Source organism: Numida meleagris, chromosome 7 (assembly GCF_002078875.1).
Source record: "Numida meleagris isolate 19003 breed g44 Domestic line chromosome 7, NumMel1.0, whole genome shotgun sequence".
Lineage (NCBI taxonomy): Eukaryota > Metazoa > Chordata > Aves > Galliformes > Numididae > Numida > Numida meleagris.
In genome coordinates, this window is record NC_034415.1 from 5,968,522 (window position 1) to 5,988,047 (window position 19,526).

General features: G+C 54.0%; 4 protein-coding genes across 11 annotated transcripts in view; 2 read left to right on the top strand and 2 right to left on the bottom strand.

The window, feature by feature from the left end:
• NUF2 (NUF2, NDC80 kinetochore complex component) overlaps nt 1-913 on the bottom strand; it is a 97,355-nt gene extending 96,442 nt beyond the window's left edge. For 2 of the 6 annotated variants that reach the window (XR_002441062.1, XM_021404396.1), the window contains exons 1-2: nt 702-913; nt 318-392 (exon numbers count right to left, since the gene is read on the bottom strand). Coding sequence is in view for 4 of the 6 variants with exons in the window: in XM_021404396.1 (XP_021260071.1) it covers nt 318-392; nt 702-824 (198 nt within the window). In the remaining 2 variants the exon portion in view is untranslated. The remainder of the gene's footprint in view (nt 1-317; nt 393-701) is intronic. The other 4 variants (XR_002441063.1, XM_021404397.1, XM_021404400.1 and 1 more) reach the window with 4 other exon arrangements.
• On the top strand, nt 1,208-10,337 carry MGST3 (microsomal glutathione S-transferase 3). Of its 2 annotated transcripts, none has more exons than XM_021404404.1 (6): nt 1,208-1,290; nt 7,118-7,241; nt 7,891-7,964; nt 8,374-8,431; nt 9,392-9,464; nt 10,107-10,337. In XM_021404404.1, the coding sequence occupies exons 2-6, from the start codon at nt 7,125-7,127 to the stop codon at nt 10,214-10,216; spliced, it is 432 nt and encodes a 143-aa protein (XP_021260079.1). In that variant the 5' UTR covers nt 1,208-1,290; nt 7,118-7,124; the 3' UTR covers nt 10,217-10,337. The 2 variants fall into 2 exon arrangements, with proteins under 2 accessions (XP_021260079.1, XP_021260078.1); XM_021404403.1 differs by lacking the exon at nt 1,208-1,290 and adding an exon at nt 4,515-4,615 and having other exon boundaries at nt 10,107-10,335.
• LRRC52 (leucine rich repeat containing 52) lies at nt 1,297-4,308 on the top strand. 2 transcript variants are annotated; one of them, XR_002441065.1, is made up of 3 exons: nt 1,297-2,030; nt 2,117-2,551; nt 3,016-3,100. XR_002441065.1 is itself a non-coding variant. In XM_021404401.1 (2 exons), exons 1-2 carry the CDS (start codon nt 1,406-1,408, stop codon nt 3,273-3,275), a joined length of 885 nt encoding a protein of 294 aa, XP_021260076.1. In that variant the 5' UTR covers nt 1,297-1,405; the 3' UTR covers nt 3,276-4,308. The 2 variants fall into 2 exon arrangements, 1 of the variants encoding a protein (XP_021260076.1); XM_021404401.1 differs by lacking the exon at nt 2,117-2,551 and having other exon boundaries at nt 3,016-4,308.
• On the bottom strand, nt 10,564-19,134 carry ALDH9A1 (aldehyde dehydrogenase 9 family member A1). The gene is made up of 12 exons (XM_021404950.1): nt 19,080-19,134; nt 18,330-18,590; nt 17,809-17,954; nt 16,667-16,796; nt 16,218-16,352; nt 15,501-15,697; nt 14,591-14,731; nt 13,674-13,862; nt 12,903-12,990; nt 12,432-12,573; nt 11,815-11,927; nt 10,564-11,455 (listed from the first exon to the last, which is right to left on the bottom strand). Exons 1-12 carry the CDS (start codon nt 19,132-19,134, stop codon nt 11,361-11,363), a joined length of 1,692 nt encoding a protein of 563 aa, XP_021260625.1. The 3' UTR covers nt 10,564-11,360.

A 19,526-nucleotide genomic window follows, 5' to 3' on the forward strand; every position in this document is an offset into this window, starting at 1 on the left:
AACAGAACACAGCCCACAGAGCGTCCCTGGTTGGAAGGGACCCACAAGGATCAGTGAGCACAGCCCCTGGCTCCACACAGCACCACCCATAACCAAACCCCATATGTACAAGGTACCATACACGAAGCTTTCTGCAGCTGATGAGGCAGGATTCTTGAGCTCCTGCTCATTCAATTACAACATATCGAGAAAACGAGCAGTACATTACTCATCACTTTCTCGTGAGGTGATAAAAGGGAGATTCTTCAACACTTAATTTGGAAGGCACAAGCCTTTTTTCCTTGCACATTTCATTACCCCTGCTGCTACATACGTACCATGTAGAAGTGCTCCAGGCGGATCCCGTATACCTTCTGCAGAATTCGTATGAAAATCATGTGCAAAACCTCAGGCTGAGGGAGGAAAGGACACAAATCAGCATTTCACCCGACTGAGGAGCTGGAGCTCCCACACGAGGACATCAGAGCAGCTCTGCCTTTCAACACACGAAGAGCAAGCTCACCGAGCCACGGAGAACAACAAGTTTTGCTTTCCAGCTACCCGCAGCTCAAGCATTAGTGCCTTATCACACAGCTAAAGGAACAGCAAGCAGCTCTGATCGTTACGGCACTGCCATATTCACGCGTTGCCATTTGGTTTAAGGGCACGCAGCGCAGCCCCCACAGCACCCCGGGGGTCGGGCGGCGCGGCCCCTCACGCACCTTCAGAGTAGCGAACAGGTCGGCCTTGGTGAGGCTGCGGGCTTCGGCTCCCGCCAGGACGTGGCTGCGGAGATAGGCGACGATATCATCAGGGCTGTAACGGGGAAAAGTCAGCACCTCCATGACGGCGCCAACCGCCGCCCCGCGCGCCGCTTCAAGCTGGCGGGCGCCCCGCGCGCGTCACGCGCCCGCCCCGCGCTGGCCTATCACAGGCGACGCTGGCGGGAGGTGGGCGGGGATTCCGTAGGCTCCGCCCCCTGGCGGCCGTTGGCCGTTAGGGGCGGGGCCGGCTGAGGAGCTGAGGGGAGCGGCCGGCAGGGCGGCGGCCGTTCGGCTGCGGGCTTCGCACCCTCGGCCGTGTGACGTCTGCCGGCCTCCCCCGGTGCTGGCCCCGGGCGTCCTGGGAAGGCAGGTCTGCTGGGGCGAAACCGCTCAGCCAAGTTGAAAGTCAAGTTGGCCAGAGAATTCTCAGCGTGGTGCCCGGCTGTTGGCATCGCAGGTGCCAGCGGTGCCGTACCGAGGCGCTCTGCACGCAGAGAGCCGCAAAGCCGGGCTCAGCTTCCAGCCGGGCAGCCTGCCAGCCAGTCAGGTGAGTCGCTGAGGTGAAGCACGTCCCAGCGGACACCTGGCTCCTCAGCGTGCCGCCGCACTCAGCCCGCCCGCCGCAGACCCCTGGGGGCTGAGTGCTGTGGGAGCGGCCGGCCATGTCTCCCGCAGGTAGCCGGCAGCCCCTGAGCCTCGTGCTTCTTTTGGGGATGGGGATGGCATCGGGGAACATCAGCTGCCCAAGTGGGTGTAGCTGTCGGTACCTGGAGGTGAACTGCACGGGGCAGCAGCTGCAGGAGTTCCCCTCAGCCATCCCGCTGGACACGAGGCAGCTGATCCTGGCGGCAAACAACGTCTCGTACCTGCCAGCGGTGGAACTGAGCTTCCTGGCTGACCTGGTGTACCTGGACTGCCAGAAGAACCTCTTGGGGGATGACCTGGATTTCACTTTCATCGGAGTGGTCAAGCTCGTCTACCTGGACCTCAGCTTCAACAACCTGACGCAGGTCACCTTCAGCACCTTCTCGCAGCTCCTCAGCCTGATGGTGCTGAAGATCTCGGACAATCCCAACCTTGTAGCGATCGAGAAGGATGCTTTCGCCAACAACACCTTGCTGAGGCACCTGGACGTGAGCCGGACCGGTTTAACATTCCTGGACACCAGCACCGTCCAGGACCTGCCCAACCTGAGGCTTCTGGGGCTCTCTAACAACCTGTGGCACTGCAACTGTTCCTTTTTGGACTTCATCACCTGGATGACAGAGAGCAGTGTTCATTTTCCAGGTGAGGGCTGCGTGAGCAGGACTCTTCTTCACCCCGTTCTGTTCCTAGGTGGAATGGACGGGGCCCTCTGATCTCTTTTCCTTCAGCTCACTGGGGCTGTGCCACTGTCCGTCAGCCGTGCATCTCATCGTCAGATGTTGCACACAGCACTGATCAGAGCAGCTGGGCTACACGCCCTCCACCCTCAGCCACACTTGCTCACATCCTCAGGACAGTAAGGGAGGTACAGAACGCCTGGCAGCAGCCTCAGGGGGTGTCATTGTGCCCGCAAGTCACAGCACCCTGTGGCTGCAGTGCCAAGAACAAGGAGCCTGATGTAGCTCAGGGGAGATGTGCTCTGGGAAAGCTGCTTCTCTGAATATCCTGCCTTTTCTCCGTCTGCTCTTTTGTTGCTGCTGCCTGTGTTGAGAGAGAAAAGCCAGCATCTGTTATCTCACAGCCTGTACTGGAATACGGCAGGACATAGGCAGTATTTCTGTGGAACTTAATCACCGATGAGTTTCCCCTCTCTCACAGAGCAGGTGAGACTATGCCTAATCGCAGACCGCTCTACTTTTCCAACTTGACTCCCTGTGTGCAAGCCTTATCAGTCTAGCCTAAAAAGACCTCTTTCCATTTAGCCTTGTCACTTAAGAAGGTGTTTGAGGTTTTAAAATGATTGCAGCTGCTCTCATATTGAAACAAAAGTGCTCGACCAGCAGAGACGAACAGCGCAGCTAGGGCAGTTTGTCACATTGCCATAATCCGAACAGTGATATTTTCTTACGGAGGCACCGCCACAGAAATCATTCTGGCAGCGTGGTGGTTGTGGCTTGGCCAAAATCTGCCTGCTTTCTCCTAGGCCATGGAGGGAGAAGGACGTGAAGTCTGGAGAAATTTCTCAAGAGTTTAGCAAACTCCTCCATCACTTTTCTAGCAGGACTCCTGCTCACTAACGCCTTAGACACAGGCCAAAGAGTCTTGCTTTTGCTTTTTCCCCCTGCAGATGCCGACAACATCACCTGCTACACACCAGAAGCCCTTCGTGCCTTGAAGATACCTGCAGCAGAGGTACAGCTGCATACCAGCTGCCAGACCCACCTGCACAAGGAGGACTACATCCTTATGTGTTTAATTAGCTCCTGCATATTCTTTGTTGGCATTGTGGCGGCTTGGCTGGCTGGCATCTGTGCTGTCATTTACCACATCTACAGTTCAAAGGAGGAAGAGGAAAAGGAAGAGGAAGAGGAAGATGCAGTCACTTAGGGTCAGCCCTACACATCCTTCTGGATGCCGTCTTGGGAATTGAAGGCAGGCCCTTCGGAGTGATTTCCCAAATGTATGCCCCACTTTCTATGCATTTTTTTTAAAGGTGAAATAAAACCACAAGAGAAGATAGTCTCTGTCCTCCAATTTTACTCACAGTGCCACCTCTACATTTCTTCTTCCAGTGAGACCCAGGACTTTGGCAAAACGCTCATTGAGAGCCACCAGAGGTGTGGACAGTGCCGTGCACCGACCAGCTGCACTTACACTCCTGCTTTATCACGAGACCATGGAAAAGCAGGGTCAGGATGCAGCCTGTCCTGCTGTAGGGACAGGCCCCAGGACCGTGCAGCAGCCAGGGAGTTCAGCAGGGCCTTTTTGGCCGCAGTGGGACCAGCCTAGATAGCTCACGTCAGCTGCAGGCAATCCGAGAGCCTCTGCTGTGGAAAGGCAGAACAGAGAGGTTCAGAGCAGGACTTGGTGGGCTTGGCATCCCGCTGGGTCCTGCTGCCTTCTCCATTCTGCTCACGACAGCAAAAGACACCACGTGTTCCCCTGTACCTCTACCGCTCTATGAGCATTTACAGAACCAAGTCTTGCGTCGCACAGCCCTAAAAGTGGGTTTGTTTTGAATGTAAGAAATACCTCTTACGCACAGTCCAAGTGTTCTTGGAGGTGGCTTGTGTTTCTGTCCCAAAGTCCCAGGGCTGCACATTCAGGGCAGAACAAAGGGAGGTGTAAATAAGATCCCTCGTATCACTAGCACAGGTGATGGCCAGGAGCAGTATCCGCTTGCACGAACAAGTGCAGTGGCTCCACGTGTGAAGCATTGGCTTCTCATCCGAAACCAGCTGGATCTGATGGAAGAAAAGGGAAAAGCGGGACTTAAGCAAGCATGGTATGAATTAATAGGCTGTCTTAGGGCCATTCGGCTGCGGCCAGTCTGCCGACCGTGAATCAAAGCCGAAATCCTAGGACCACAGAATGGCTTAGGTTGGAAGGGACCTTAAAGATCATCCCGTGTGCTGGCTGCCCCCCAGCTCAGGCTGCCCAGGGCCCATCCGCGGCCTGGGGCACTTCCAGGGATGAGGCTCTGGGCAGCCGTGCCGGCGCTTTATATTACATAGAATCTGCATGGCACAGATAGCAGGGCTGCGGAGAAGACGCGTATCTGCGCGCATAGCAAGAAGCAGCACACCAACACCGAGCTCCCGCCCCGAGCCACCCCCGCTCCCGCAGCCCGGCTCGGGGTGCCCCGCCTGGGGGCGCGGCCAGGCCCGGCCCGGCCCCACTCCGCCCCGCGGCGTCCCGGGCTGCTCCGCGCCGCGCCGCAGGCTCTGGTGAGTGCGGGCCGGGGGTGTGCGGCTTCGGGGCCGGCTGGGGCTGCGGGTCGTAACGGGACCCCCGGGAGTTTGGTGGGCTGATGTCCGAGCAGGGGGAAGTGGGGGAAAAATAGAGGCGGTGCGGTGGATCCCCCAGGCGGGACAAAAGGGCGCTGCAGGCTCGGGAGGAAGGCTGGGCTGGTGGTGCGATCGGAACCACAGCGAGGCACAAGGAGGCTTCATCAGTTCTGCTGATTCATAACGGTTTTGATTATAGTTGATTGCGTACGATTATAGGGTTAGGATGCCTACGGGAAAGCTGGGGAGGGATTTTTTATAAGGCAGGAAGCGACAGGAAAAGGGGGAATGGCTTTAAACGGGGAGGGGGTAGATTTAGACTAGATATTAGGAAGAAATTCTTTACTGTGAGGGCGGTGAGACACTGGACCAGGTCGCCCAGCGAGGCTGTGGATGCCAGCTCCCTGGAAGCATTCAAGGCCGGGCTGCATGGGCTGTGAGCAACCTGGTCTGGTGGGAGGTGTCCCTGCCTATAGCAGGGGGCTGGAACTAGATGTTCTTAAAGGTCCCTTCCAACCCAAACCATTCTGTGATTCTATACACAGCAAACTTGGGAAGAATTGTTGCTGGGAGCACTTCTGCAGCCCTCAGCCTGTGCTGTGTCATGCTCCGGTGTCCCTTGGCTGTGTGGGTCCAGCCTGAGGCACTGCTGTGTGGAAGATAAAAATTGAGGCTTGTGCAGGCCAGTGGTGCTTGTCAGCAAAGTCCTTGCAGCTGTGGACAAAGGTTGCTGAGCTGCAAAAGCATCAGGAAGCAGCCACAAGGCGTGCAGGCAGGGAACTGAAAGTCACGATGACTTTGATTTGCTTTGGCTCCAGGTTACTAGAGCAAAGGCTTGCCGTGTGGCTTTACATCAGTAGCACGGGTAGCAGCTTTTTAACACCTGGCTTCATGCTTACTGCGACCGAATGGTGCTTTTTGCTACCAACATAAAAGATAAAACCCTGGATTACAGCTTTATGAAAGACAAAAGGCTTTGTCCTTGCTGCTGAGGGCAAGGACAAGCCTGGAATGTGAAGGGGGAAATAAATCCACTGACCTACTCTGCCAGGTGGGAATGTCCCGCGCCTCCCGTGTGCCATCTCTAAGGAGCTCACCTCTATTACATGTGGGTGCAGCTGAGACTTTTTGATTACTTTAAAGTTTCCAGCATTCTTATTAATAATTCTTTACCAAACTGCACGTGGACAAAGCCAGCAGGTTTCTTCTTGCTCCACCAGTAATAATATCCTTGCAAGTAAGAGGCAAAAACCTTTGCTCCCTGAAGATCGATCCGGGGGCACCGGTGCTGTTGCAATAGGAGGGCTGGCTGCACTGCTTCCTTGTTGAGGTGTGATGCTTTTCCCCCATGCTGACAGATTGTGCTGCTGGGACAGTGCCAGAGACACCGAGCCTCGCTGCATCACTGAAATAGGCTTCAGTTGGGGTTGAATTTCCAACTTATCTTCTCATTCCCAAGAGCACACGTGCTCTCCACCTTGAATTTATGACAATCACTTGTATTTGCAACATCCTTTAGCAGGGAATGACGTAGGTCAAATTCCTATTGCATGAAAAAACATCTTTGCTTTGTTCTGGATCTCTGCCCTGGGTATATTTGGTGGCCTCCAGTTCAAGCATTGGAAGTGACCCACCAGTTTGTGTCCAGCTTCTCTAGCTTTTAGACTTTTCGAGTACCATCCTTGTTTGTCTGCTCTCTGAGATAGAGAGTCTTGGCTTGCTGGGTTGTTTCCCACAAAGAAGATGTTGTAGATCTTTGAACATTCCGAGTTTTCCTATAAGCTTTTTAGGGTGATGGAACAAGAACTAGGCGTGCTAGTCAAGCTGGAGGTGAACGAGAGGGCTTTGCACAGTGACATCATCACACTTGCTGACCTGGTCTCCAGTCTGACTGTGGAGTCATTCCTGCAAGAGCAGGTGCTGCCTGCATCCCACGTGCAGGATGGATGAGGTACACAGCAGCGCCCACCACAACTCCTTGGTTTCAGGCAGGAGGACCAGGCTGCAGGAAGGGAGGAGCCTTCCAGCAGATGGCCCTGACTGGGTGACCAGTAGATCTGAGCAGCCCTGTAGACTCAGTGGTGCGTTAACGAGGACAGGAATGTCACGGGATGTGGTCACACAGCCAGAGCTGATGGGATCTGTAGGAATCTCAAAGCCAGAGGCCAGACTAGAGACGTGCACCACTGCCCACCTATACCTACTGATCTTAAGGCTTACCTGACTGGACCTAAGCAGGGAACCCTTGGTTTGTGCTGCTTAATACCCTGCAGACACCCAAAGGTAAAAACTCCCTGACAGTTTATCCTTTTCTTCAACCTGTTCTTGTGCTAGGGTAACTCTCAGCAATTCTTAGGCCCATGCATATACACACACGCATTTCTGCACGTGCTGAGCTCCAGTCACACCCTGAAATTGTAACAGACTCTCTTTTTCTCACAGCACCAAGATGGCTGTTCTATCCAAAGAGTATGGCTACGTAATCCTGACGGGGGCTGCCAGCTTCATCTTGGTGACACATCTCGCTGTGAACGTGGGAAAGGCCCGCAAGAAGTACAAGGTGGAGGTGAGTCCCCCTTCTCAGACTCAAGCAGAGGGACCAGGGATGTGACAGCCTGTCTGCAGAGGAGCACCAGCCTGCCCACTCCGTTGTTCTTCTCTTTCTTCCCCTCCCTGACCCAGAAGGGTGCACAGCCCTTGCCTTCCTTAGTTGCACTGCTGTAGATAAGCGTGGTGACGCCTTGTTTAATTTTGGGTGACCTGCTGACCCCTCCTGCCCCATGACGTGAGCGCGGAAGGCACAGAGCTGGCATTCTAGCCCTCCAAACTGGAGCAGACACAGGGCAGAAATCAGGGTTTGGCAAATAAGGTGCTTGGCACTGAGCCGACACGGCTGAAAGCACAAGGCTTTCAGCTTGGGAAACAACGAGCAAGAAACCACACAGCCTTTTTCCTCCCCGCAAAGAAGTCAGACAGAGTGTTGGGAGCAAAGAGATCTCAGTGGAACGCAAGCATACAGGGGGCAAAGCAGTTTCACACAGGTAGCTATGGGCCATGGACAGGGAGTCAGGCTCTAACTTGCCACAGCAAGTCAGTTCTCGAAGCAGCAGCACAGCACTGCGCTCCTTGGGGACAGGTGCTGCAGCACACACACCTTGCTGCTGGAGGAGGCTGGCTGCACTTGCTCATGTTCTGCTTTTGGCTTTCTTTGGCAGTATCCAACCATGTACAGCACGGATCCTGAGAATGGGAAAATATTCAACTGCATCCAGCGTGCGCACCAGAACACGTGAGTACCACATATGAGTTTGTACTGCCCCAGTCTCCTTGGGGAGAGGCCTAGGGTCACCCAGCTAACACGAGCCAGGCTGCAACGGTACATCAGAGGGGTGCTGGGAGGAACAACTCCTGGGTTAGCTGGGGGTAGGCCGTGTTTAGCAGTGGGTTAAGGCACAAAGTGGAAAGAGCCGATGGGTGGCCTCAGACAGAGCTGAAGCCTACAGAATTCTGTGCGTGCCACTGTTCACTTTGTGCCTCAACCTCTGGCCCCAGCACTGAGCACAACTTTCTTGAGCACGGAGACTAACAACAGTCAGGCCCACCAAGGACCCTGGCAGGGAATGTCTGTGACTCTGCATTTCTAGACATCTCTTTACAGGCCGCTTGAAGACAAGTGTAACCTTCTCTCTTATTTTCAGACTGGAAGTTTACCCTTCCTTCCTATTCTTCTTAGCCACTGGTGGAATCTACCACCCGGTAAGTGACTGTGGCATGCAGCTCCACACAACTGAACTTATTCCGTGACTCAGGGCAGGCAGGAAGCCAAGCTGTTGGAGGCAGCCAGGCTGTTTCCCTAGCCCCATCTCATTCCACAGCCTTCCATGCCTCTTCTGAAAATGCAGTGGAACCACAAGTATTTTCACCACTGCTGCTTCAGCCAGTAGGCCTCTTTCCTTCCCCTCAGTGTGCCTTGTTAGACAAACAAGCATCCACAGCCTCCAGTCTGCAAGTGAGGAGTGTACATTCAACCCTGCCTGGTTCTCTCACGCCTACAGGAGTACTCAGCAGCTGTTTTTATGTAGGGTGGGAACCTTTCACCTCCTTCTAAATGCACACTTTCAAGAAGAGTTTGTCTGATAAGAATAGCTGGGGAACATTTCAATCTTCCCACCCACTTTCACCACCAAAGGAGGTGTGTGGAGGATGGAAAAAAGGCCTGGATCATTTTGAAATGAAAGATGTAGAAAACTTTAGAGGAGGCAGGCATGTGGGAGAGACTAAAACCAGCAGCCTTCTCTTCACCACCAATAGACAAATCAGGTTCTTCTTGAATGTTCCTTTTCAGAAAGGGAAGGAAGCAGCATTAAGCAAATCTGGCAAACTGAAGTCACATTGCATCAAGCTCTAAATTAAGAGGCAAAGTGGAAGCCTTCCTGCTGCAGGTGTTGCAAACACATACACCTGCTTGCAGCAATGAAGCAGGGCTTGAAAGGCTCTGCAGCATAGCACCATAGGTGTCATGAAAGTGATTCCAATCCGACTCATTGTGGCTTTCACCATCAGCCACGCATCCCTCCCAGGCTGACTCCTAGTTGTCCTAGCTGGGTCAGGACCCACGCTGTAGTTGGTCACTCCTTGAAGCAGGGCTGCTCTAACAGCTGAGCAGGTGCAAGCAGCAAGTCTCCACAACCTTTAATGCTTCTCCTTTCTCTCCAGCGGATTTCCACGGGGCTTGGCATTGCCTGGATCCTTGGGAGAATCCTGTATGCCCACGGATACTACACGGGAGGTGGGTTTTTACCCTGCAGAACACAAGTTGCTTGGAAACTAAAGCTTCCTACTGTGATCTCTGGGCTCTTTTCTCCAGCTCCTGCCAAGCAGGCAGTGTAAAGCTTCCAGTCACAGTGCAGGTCCACAGACCTCTAACTCTGCATTGTGTTTTTCCTGCTGTTAGTAAGAGCACTACTTTAATAACAGACACAGAGGGCAGCTGCATGGCCCAAGCTGGTAGCTGCTGTTGTGCCCAGATTAATCTCCATGTCCTGCTCCCTCTTTCATTTTCAGGATGGACTAATCTTTGATTGTATTTTTGACTACTGAGCACACATTCCCTGCCCAAGGGGAAGGAACCTAACTGACTCCAAGTATTTTAGGCCACTACTTCCCACATGACTTGAAACAAACCACACTATGGGGGGTGAATCATCTGGGGCATCTGACTTTGCACTCCGCTTGGTTCAGGTCTGTCACACGCACAGCAGTTTCCCAGCCTTCCTTTCTGAAGGTGAGGACGAGGTCTGCAAAAGCTAAACACACTCGTACTAACTCAAGGTAGTGCTGGGAAGGTGGAAGCAGCCCTGCAGAGCTGGGAGCAGCCCGGGTGAGAAAGCTGGCTACTGCAGCTGAACTGACAAGACATGTCCTTTTCCAGAGCCAAAAAATCGAAGGAGAGGGGCTGTTAGTTCAGCTGCACTCATTGGGCTGGCCGGCACAGGTGTGTATTCAGCTTTCCAGCAGCTTGGTTGGATCTGCCCGGACTAACTGACCATCATCATGGCTGCCTGAGAAACCAGAGGGATTCTTGTTGTCGAACATTTCATTGCCTGTTTTTTTTTTTTTCTCCTCCTCATTCAATAAAATGAAGTTGTCGGTTCTGCATTTTCATTCTGAAATTACAGAGGGCCATCTAAAGAAGTTAGGCAGAAAGCCAGCATGACTCTGGTCTTATGGGACTATGGCAACCTGCCTATCAGGCAGAGATGTTCCAGCTTTTCTGACTTTGGTGAATGAAAAGCAGTCCTATAAACCATTTGTTTAGCCTATACAACTACAGCCCAACTCCCACTCAAACTGTGTTTCTGGACTCCTTACTTCACGTCACTCTCCAATAAGATGTTCCAGATTCAGTGTTTATTTGATTGCTACAAAAGAAAAGATGTGGGCAAACATTTCAAGTTGCTATTTCATCATCATAGAACTATCATGTTTATAAAGGAAGGCCTAGAGAAAGGAAATCAAATAGCTTTTGATTAAGACAGGCAGCAGTGTGTCTTATGTTAGAGCTCGCCACCACTCTGGTTATCCTCTGTACTGTGTGTAGAGACCAGATGCAGCAATGCCTGTTGAGGCAGCATCAGCTCACCATCCCCACAGTATCCTGTCCCACCTCGGAGGTGAGGCACAGATAAAAGACACAGGCCTTGTGTTCACAAGTGTGCTAGGGGAAAAAAGAATCCTACCCTGAAGGCTTTTATGTAGTCAGAGAAGAGACAGAGCCAATAGCTACGGGATGTCAAAGTGCCCGGGAGCTTTGACACGCACTGAGCAGGGTCAAACTTGTTAAGAAGCCAGAACTGAAGTTGACTGAGGGTGGAGGACAATGGGGTTCAAGGTACATTGGGGGAAGCAGCCTGGGCTCCCTCTGCCACTACCAAGCCCCTGGTAGCTGCAGGTGCTGCTGCTGAAAGCCAGGTCACTGCCTCCTGGCCTGAGGTCCCCGTCTCCCAGCAGACAGCACAGAGGGGGCCCACAGACGGAGCTCTGCGTGCATCCTGCGGGAGCAGGATGCCTAGAAGCTGCTCTCGTTCTGCCCCACCCCCAGGCACTTACAATCTTAGAGCACTTGACTGCTGTGTAAATGATCCACATTTCTGGCCGAGGCTCTCCCGAGATGGCCCCGCAGGCACTAAAACACAGATTCCACATCGCCCATCTCCACGCAGACAGTCTTCAGCTGCGAGTAGTACTCGATGGCTGCCCGCCCGTTCTCTCTGCCAAAGCCTGCAGGGACAAGCAACAAGCCAGAAGTGAGTGCAGCAACAGGCAGTGCCAAGCACCAGCACACAGCTGCACCGGGGAGAACACAAGCCACACGCACAGTGCAAGTGCAGCGCTACCTCATGGCAGCACTCCTGACCAAGAACTGGGTGAGCTCCGCTGCAAGGGAGGCCGTACAAAGCCATAATCCCTTCCAAACCTTCCCTTTCGCTTCTCGGTGCAGTATCCATGCCTTAGAGGCAATCAACGTGCTCTGCTGCCCCAGCAACAGGTCACACACATCTGCCACTGCAGATGTACAGGTGCATCCTCAGCCCTGCACGCAGGAAAGCTGAGTCCAGGGAAGGCCAAACCTCGCTCACCTGATGACTTGTATCCCCCGAAAGGCAGCTCCACGGGGCTGATGTTGTAGTTGTTAATGAAGCACATCCCAGCCTTGAGAGCAGCCACTACCCTGTGAGCCTTCTGGATATCCCTGCAGGAAAAGCACAACTCAGCCGCAGCCCTCCCTTTCACCTCCTCATCCCCAAGACCAGCAGGTTGCAGTGGTTTTCAGAGCCCAGCTTGCCCAACTCATAGGATACAGCACCTATTCCCAAGGACACTCAACACAGCATTTGATTTGAGAGGGCAGGACAAGGACACCAGCAAAGCAGATGACGGCAAGCAGCCAAGAGCCATCTTTGCACGCTTTCAGCAGCATGGCAGGCTCCTGGTGAACGTCTCCTGGAGGTGCAGGCAGGCAGGCAGCAGGCCAAGTGCAGGCTGGAAGGAGCCTGAAGGACAGCTGGGCCCACCTAACCCCCTCAGGAAAAACCGGGAGGAGATGCGCAGTCATTTAAAAAGTTCCCTTCTGGCACTGCCTTGCTGCAGCTTTCCTGGAGGAGGATATCCATGCCCATGCCAGACACTGTGAGAGGAGCGTCAAGTTGCTGCAGCATTTCTCTTCTCCCCTCCCTCAACCACTTCCCAGTTGTACCTGGTGAAGACACCCCCTGCCAGGCCAAATTTGGTGTTGTTGGCTCTCTCCACGACCTCCTCCTCCGTGTCAAAGGGCAGAATGGACATGACAGGCCCGAAGATCTCTTCTTGCACACATGTCATGTCGTCTGTGCAGTTCCCTGGAAGCATGGTAGCATTCAGAAGGAAGAGTTAGTGGCAGAGCCTGTACATTCAGCAACCCACAGAGCCTTTGAGATGGCACTCAGCACTGCACAGCCGCCCCAAGTCTCATCCAACATCTAATGCAGCAAGGCTTCTGCTGCGTGCGTCACAGCAGAGATTGCTCTGGACACCATTCACCCAGGTTCCACAGCTACCTCTAGTGCACCCATACAAGTGCCTGTCCACACCACAGGCATACACAGAGATGGGTGCACAGCTTCACCTAGAAGCAACTCAGCAACATCAACACAGAGAACCACAATGCCACTAATAGGAAGGATCATACCTAACACGCATGGTTGCATGTAGAAGCCATTCTTCAGCTTTGGGTCGTCTGGTACATACAGGTCCCCCCCGCACAGCACCTGAGCACCCTGAAAAAGAAGCAAGCAGAAAGTAGGCAGGCATGTCTGGGGCATCCCACCCAGCTGACACAGCTCTGGCTGGCCAATGCTCCTGGCTAGATTCACTCTCCCATCAGAGAAACCACATCTGGGCCTTCCCTGGTGCCTGTCCAGTTCAGGACTGCTGATGGAGTATCACTAGCAGATGAGGGCTTTCAGTCACACTTCCCCTTTTCCAGCCCATCCCCAAGATGGCTGGCCACACACCTAGTGCTGACGTGCAGAACATCCCCAGCCTTCACAACAAAGCTGGAGAAAAGGCAAAAAACAACAAAAAAAAAAGCCTGGGTAGGTCCTGCTGCTCTTACAAAGATAGTTTCCAGCAGGCTGTGAACTTGGCCTTTGATCCTTAATAAATGCTTTCCGCAACCAGCAAAACTGGAAACTAAGTGAGATAAGAGCCAAGGGTGGGAGATGCGACCACAACTTATAACAGCAACCAGCCCAAATGTATGGATTCTCCCATTTTACACAGCGGCAGAATCAGATGTGAAAAGCACATCTAGTGGTCCTAGACACCTACTGAAGTAACTCAGCCACTCCAAGAAAACAGCTTACAGGAAAGTATAAGTAAGAAAGCAGCTACTGGTCTGCTTGCCTGAAAAGAACAAGAGACATTTCAAGGCTGACACAAGGCAGCATTACAATCTCACCTGCTCCTTTGCCTGCTTGATAAAGCGCTGGACACGTTCCAGGTGGGGCCGGTTGATGAGGGCTCCCATCCGTGTGTCTTCCTGAAGTGGGTCTCCAACTTTGATTTTCTGGGTGCGTTTCACCACCTCCTTCGTGAAGGTGTCCAGGATCTTCCTCTCCACAAACACCCGCGTGCCATTGCAGCACACCTGGAATACAGAGCAGGCTGCTCAGAATAAGACACACAGCACCTTGCAGTCCTTCCCTGCATGGGTCCTGCTACAGAGGTTCTCAGAAAAGCCCCTTCACAGCTGCTAAAACAGCCAGTTTGTCCTGGGGACAGTGAAGTTCTGGGAACAGCAGACAATCCTGCTCTTGACTGCATGAACAGCCCATTCCGGATGTAGCTCTACTGATGCCACCAGGTGGCTAAAGTGTGTCAAGTCAGCAGCAGGAGATGAGCTGACTGTTCAGTTCCCCGGGATGAACCAGGCAAGCAGTTTGCCAGCAGGATTACACAAAACCTGCAGAAAACATGGAGAACCCAAACTTGGGGCCGACAGAGCCCCAAAGAGCTGTGGCTCAGCACAGCGGACTGGGACCTGCTGCCTCTCCAGAGGAAACTGGCACAGCCTCTTCTGACCTCTGCTCTACAAAGCGGAGCCTAGGGCACAGGAGCAGCTGCTCCAAGCTGGGCTCTGGGTGCCAGAGAGGCTCCACTTCAGGGAAAGATGGTGCAGGTGTCCATGCCCTGCTGGGACACCTTGCACCAGAGGTTCTTCTGCTGGAGGTTCCCTTGTGGTGCTGCAAAGGGAGATGTGTGGCAAGACAGCGGCTTCAGGGCATCCCTCACCACAGGAGAACACAGGCTGGCTACCTCAACAGCCCTCAGGCTTCATCTGGTCCCAGACCACAGCCCTGCCCCATGAGCACGCACCTCTCCCTGGGTGAGGAAGTTGGCCATGAGGGCTCCGTTCACAGCATTCTCCAGGGAGCAGTCCGAAAAGATGATGAGGGGGGATTTGCCCCCCAGCTCCAAGGTCACCGGTTTGATCCCTTTAGCTGCCATCTCCATGATCTGACAGAAATGAGGACAAAGAGACAAGTGATGCGAGGCCAGCAGGGAGGTCAGAGCTACTACAGGAGTCTTCACCAGCGGCAGAAGCAGCCAGTGCACATGAAGGGCAGGCTGGTCTTCTTAGGCTTTGTTTAGTTCAGACTGTCTCCAGTCTCAGAGGGTTTCCATTTCGTTTAAAAACAAACAAACAAAAAAACCTGAGGAGCCATTTGCAGGAAGCCCCATGTCCTGCATAAGCCCACAGGACAACTGGAACTGCATCTCTGCCACCACAGCACAAAGGTACGCATACATAGGAGAGTTCAAGGGGCAACATTTCCCCTCTTTCAAGCCTCAACTTCTTTTTAAAGTATTTTTAGGAACGTTTCATTTGTTTAGACTAAATTGAGGGTGGGAAATTCACAGAAAGTAGGCTACTTCTGAAAGCAGGCTGCATGCAGTTAAGCTGAGCTATCACTGTCAGAAACATTCACACATACCCCCAGCTGGTTCAGGCCCAACATAGACGCCCACTTTAGCATCTCAGAGCCCTCAAGTGAACACAGCCAAGGGGCTGCTCCGAAAGCCCCAAGTGCTTGAGCTCGTGCCCAGTGCACTAACCGGGATCCCAGTATAACGCTGCAAGCTCCTTGCTTGTCCCCAAGCAACTCACACCCCATCCTTACACTCCTCACGCACAAAGGCTGAAGGAGGCATCGAGCTCCCCACCACACCAGGAAGCCCAGCACTACAAAACCCCTCGTGCCCCGCAGTGTGATGGTGCCTTTACCTTGACGCCAGTGGGCACGCTGCCAGTGAAAGAGATTTTGGCCACATCTGGGTGGTGGCAGAGGAACTGGCCCGTGGCCGCTCCACCCTGCACCACGTTGAAGAGCCCCTTGGGCACACCGGCCTCCGTGAAGATCTCTGCCAACTTCACCACCGAAATGGGAGTGAAAGGAGAGGGCTTGAAGACCATGGCGTTGCCTAAGGGAACCCAGACAGAAGCAAGGTGGGTTTACACCCGAACTGCTTTAGGGAAAAGAAGCCAGACAAAAAACCCACCCCATACAATGAGTTTGTTTCTGCAGATCCCAAAAGATTTCTCCCCCCCCACCCCCTCCCCCAAAGAGAGGAGGAAACATTTTTGGCTGAACTCTCTGCAATCAAAGAATGGAGAGAACTGCATCTCCAGCTGGGAAGGGCTGGGGAGATGGGGATGCTGGTCCTGTACTGCAGACATTTCTAGAGACATTCCTCCTTGGTACATAGCCAAGCAATCAGTGTCTTTCCTGAAGCACTCACTGCCCCCTCTGCATCTGTCATGTTCCCATTTCCTGTTCCTTCCCGCCTGAAGGCTCTGCAAATCCTTCAGCTCCTCCTTCAAGGCAATCCCAGGGTTGGTAACTCCATTCCCCAAATCACTCTCCCCCACAGAATCCCCTGGCTTCAGAGAGAAGCTTGAGTGGGCAGAGGGTCTAATGGAGACCCGCTTTAGGGTCATTACCGCAGGCCAGGGCTGGGGCAGACTTCCAGCAGGCAATCTGGAAAGGGTAATTCCAGGCTCCAATCCCAACACACACACCCAGGGGCTCTCTGCGAGTGTAGCCAAAGGATCCCCCAGGAAGCTGGATGTGTTCACCTGCAAAGAGGACAAACAGACAGAAGTAAGAGAAGAACAAAGCATCTTCCTGTTCAGTCAGAGCCTGTGAGGCCAGATCTCACTCAGACCGGGAACAGACACAGCTTTGACCCCAGCAAGCTCACAGAAGGTGTCAGGGCCCACAAAGCACAGCAGCATTAGGTAGGGATCTCTGAAAAAGGTCCCAACATCTTCAGAAAAAGCAGTAGTGCATCTCTTAGAGAAAGCAACCCCAAAGATGGTCTTGTGCTGTGGAAGTTAACCAAGGAACATCAGGACAGAGAGTAAGGAGCAAACTCCAACAAAGTTCTCACCAGCCAGAGATCCCGCCAGTCCTGCGTAATACTCCAGGCACTGCCAGGATATGTCAATATCCACTCTGGCTTCAAAGATGGACTTCCCATTGTTGATGGTTTCCAAGGTGGCAATTTCATCTCTGCGCTCCTGTGAGGATCACAGCACAGCGATCACACATCAGAGAAGCCCCCGGTAGCACTCCACAAGGAGCTTCCCATGCACACAACTTCCAAATCAGGCTCTGCCTCATCTCTAAAATGTACATTGCCAACTACCAGTTATCAATTCGCCAACTATCAGTCTGCCAAAGGCAACTGATCATAGGGGAATGCTGAGCAGATAGTTGCTGAGGTTCACTGCTGCTGCAGTCTTGCTTAACAGCTCTGCTTATCTAAAAGATTAGCAAACCTGAGCAGAGAAGACAGATGGTAAACAATGATTGGAATGCACAGAAGTAAGCTGGGGGGGAAGAGCAAACAGCAAGATCAAAATAGATCCAGAGGACTCGGCGAAGGACGGGCAAAGCAAGGCAGCTGGGCAGCGTCCTTTAGCAGACTGCATCCCAGGCTGCAACATTCCCTGCTGCGGAAGTCTGGTAGAAGCAGAAGTTTGGCAGAAAGAGAAAGCAGTTGTCATCGCATATACACGCTGGGGAGAGGTCTGGTTTCTCACAGACCCCTGCCTCGATGGGGACTAACTTCGATGTCTAAGAACGTGTCACCTCACAAATGAGCTGGTTATGAAGCCAGCGTATCCGTACCCTCTGTTTCCCATGTGCGTATCTGGTGTCTACGTTAAAAACAGCATTCCTACATTTTTTTATTGCTAAAGCAAGATGCTCTCCAGTCACGTGACAGCAGGGTCTGACAAGCTGAAAGTCCAAGAATGTGTCAGTTATGCAATTTCAGCTTGAAAAACGCGTGCCTTGCAAGATCCTGACTGGATGGCTTCAGCTTTATGTCTTCTCGCAGAACGAAGCAGGGAAGGAGCTATGGGACACGCCGGCCTTGAACGGCACGATAAGACCGAGCGCCCTGCCCAAAGCATCCCACCGTCTGCTGGGCAAAGGTGCCTATCAGCTCCTGCGTTCTTCTGGAGCTCTGGGAGGGGGACAGAGGGACAGAGCCAGCCGGGGGGCACCTGGGGCCCCGCGCCGTACCCGGATGAGCCTGGCAGCCTCCAGCAGCACACGGCAGCGCTCCATGCCCGACGTCCTGCTCCATATCTGGAAGGCCTCCTTGGCGCTCTGCACGGCCAGGTCCACCTCCTTCTCCCCGGAGCACGGCAGCTTGGTTATCACTCGGCCTGGGCGCGCGGTAAGCACGAAACAAGAAGCAGATCTCAGCACAGTAAGGCTTATCTTGCAGCAAAAGCCCGAGATCTCAGTCCCACCGCGGGGCTCGACGGCTCCCACTCAAACCCGCTTGCTCGTATCCGCTTTCTGAAGGAGCCCTGCAACTCGGGGGGGCTAAACCCAAGGCCCGCCCGTCTCCACAGCCACGTTCCGGTCACTCATCATCTCCAATCTCTACAGGTTTCTTCTTGAGCGCGTTACCCTCCCACCGCCAGCACCGGGACCCGTCACACACAGCCACGCCGCCTCCCTCGCGCCCATTCCGCCGACACCCGCACAAGTTAAAACCCCGAACGAGTTCGGCCCGGCGCTCCGCCACCACGTACCCGTGGCCGGCTCGTACACGTCCTCGACTTGCCCGACGTCAGCGGGCTGCACGCGGCCGCCCGCCCGGTAGTTGAGGGGCTGCTGCAGGGAGAAGGTGCCGGTGGCGGTGCTCATGGCGAGGCCGGGCTGGAAGCGGCGGAGCCGGGGCAGGAGGAACGCCAGCACCATGGGACGGCACCGCGCACCGCCACGCCGCCAGGGGGCTCCGCGCCCTCCGCGCCGCGCCTGCGCACTGAGAGGAAGGGGGGCGGTGCGCGCCTCTTACCTGGGCCCCTCTCGCCACGCCTCCGGCAGGAGCGGCCCGCCGCTCGAGCGCCCCCCTGCGGCTCGGAGGAGACAGCCAGTATCCACGGCTGCGGTCGGCCCCGATCCTCGCAGCAGCACCGCCCAGCGGTGGTGGCACGGCTCCGGCTGCCCCTGCCGCGCAGGGTTTGCTCCTGGAGGGTTTGCTTTTTCCTTTTTGGCATTGCAAAAGCAGGGGATGCGCTGAAGCAGGGTCCTGGGGCACTCAAATCCTGCTGGATCTGAGCCAGGTGCTGCAGCAGGAAGCAGTCCAACACCGACAGATGCAGAGCCCAGGTGCGGGTGGCACAAAGGCAGCCTCAGAAACAGGCATCCTCCCGCCCCACACTTAGCAGTGAGAATCAATCCAACACGTGGTTTTTAATATGGTACAGCATATGCTTCACACCACCACAAGGCGTTCTGGATTTATCCCCTCGCCGTGCCTCCAGTTAAACTCCTAGGACCATGCCCTTCGTGGTCACAAAAGCACTGAGCCCATAGGCCCTGCGGGTACCGCATGCTTCAGGAAAGCTTCCAGCCTGACCTGAGCACAGCAGCGAAATGTATTCATCCTTTTAAAGACAGCCTGACCAGCAGGACTGAACCAGGTTTTGTGCGGCAAAGCAGAAAGCACAGGGAACTGACTGGGCTAAGGAGGAAGCTGGGGGCTTTCAGATTCACACTGCAAAGTAGACTGATGAGCAGCAAGCTCAGGGGCATGGATAGAAACGTTGCCGCCCTAAGCCCTCAGGCAATAAAAGAGCAGCAGAGGATGGCACGGATACAATTCAGCAGTTTACTCGTTCAGTTGAAGGCCAGGTCTGTCTCTGCAACCGAGCAGATTCTGCCTAAGCAAGCAACTTTAACAGAAGTCGTATATTGCTACAAACCTCTGTAGCACCAAGCGTTGC

Coding starts and splice junctions, on each gene's coding strand:
- MGST3 (XM_021404404.1), top strand. CDS start 7,125: ATGGCTGTTCTATCCAAAGAGTATGGCTACGTAATCCTGACGGGGGCT. Junction 7,242..7,890: donor GCAAGAAGTACAAGGTGGAG/GTGAGTCCCCCT, acceptor TTTCTTTGGCAG/TATCCAACCATGTACAGCAC. Junction 8,432..9,391: donor CTGGTGGAATCTACCACCCG/GTAAGTGACTGT, acceptor CTTTCTCTCCAG/CGGATTTCCACGGGGCTTGG.
- LRRC52 (XM_021404401.1), top strand. CDS start 1,406: ATGTCTCCCGCAGGTAGCCGGCAGCCCCTGAGCCTCGTGCTTCTTTTG. Junction 2,031..3,015: donor GAGCAGTGTTCATTTTCCAG/GTGAGGGCTGCG, acceptor TTCCCCCTGCAG/ATGCCGACAACATCACCTGC.
- ALDH9A1 (XM_021404950.1), bottom strand. CDS start 19,134: ATGCGGTACCCGCAGGGCCTATGGGCTCAGTGCTTTTGTGACCACGAA. Junction 14,732..15,500: donor GCGTGCCCACTGGCGTCAAG/GTAAAGGCACCA, acceptor CATTTCTGTCAG/ATCATGGAGATGGCAGCTAA. Junction 11,456..11,814: donor CGGGGGATACAAGTCATCAG/GTGAGCGAGGTT, acceptor TTGTCCCTGCAG/GCTTTGGCAGAGAGAACGGG.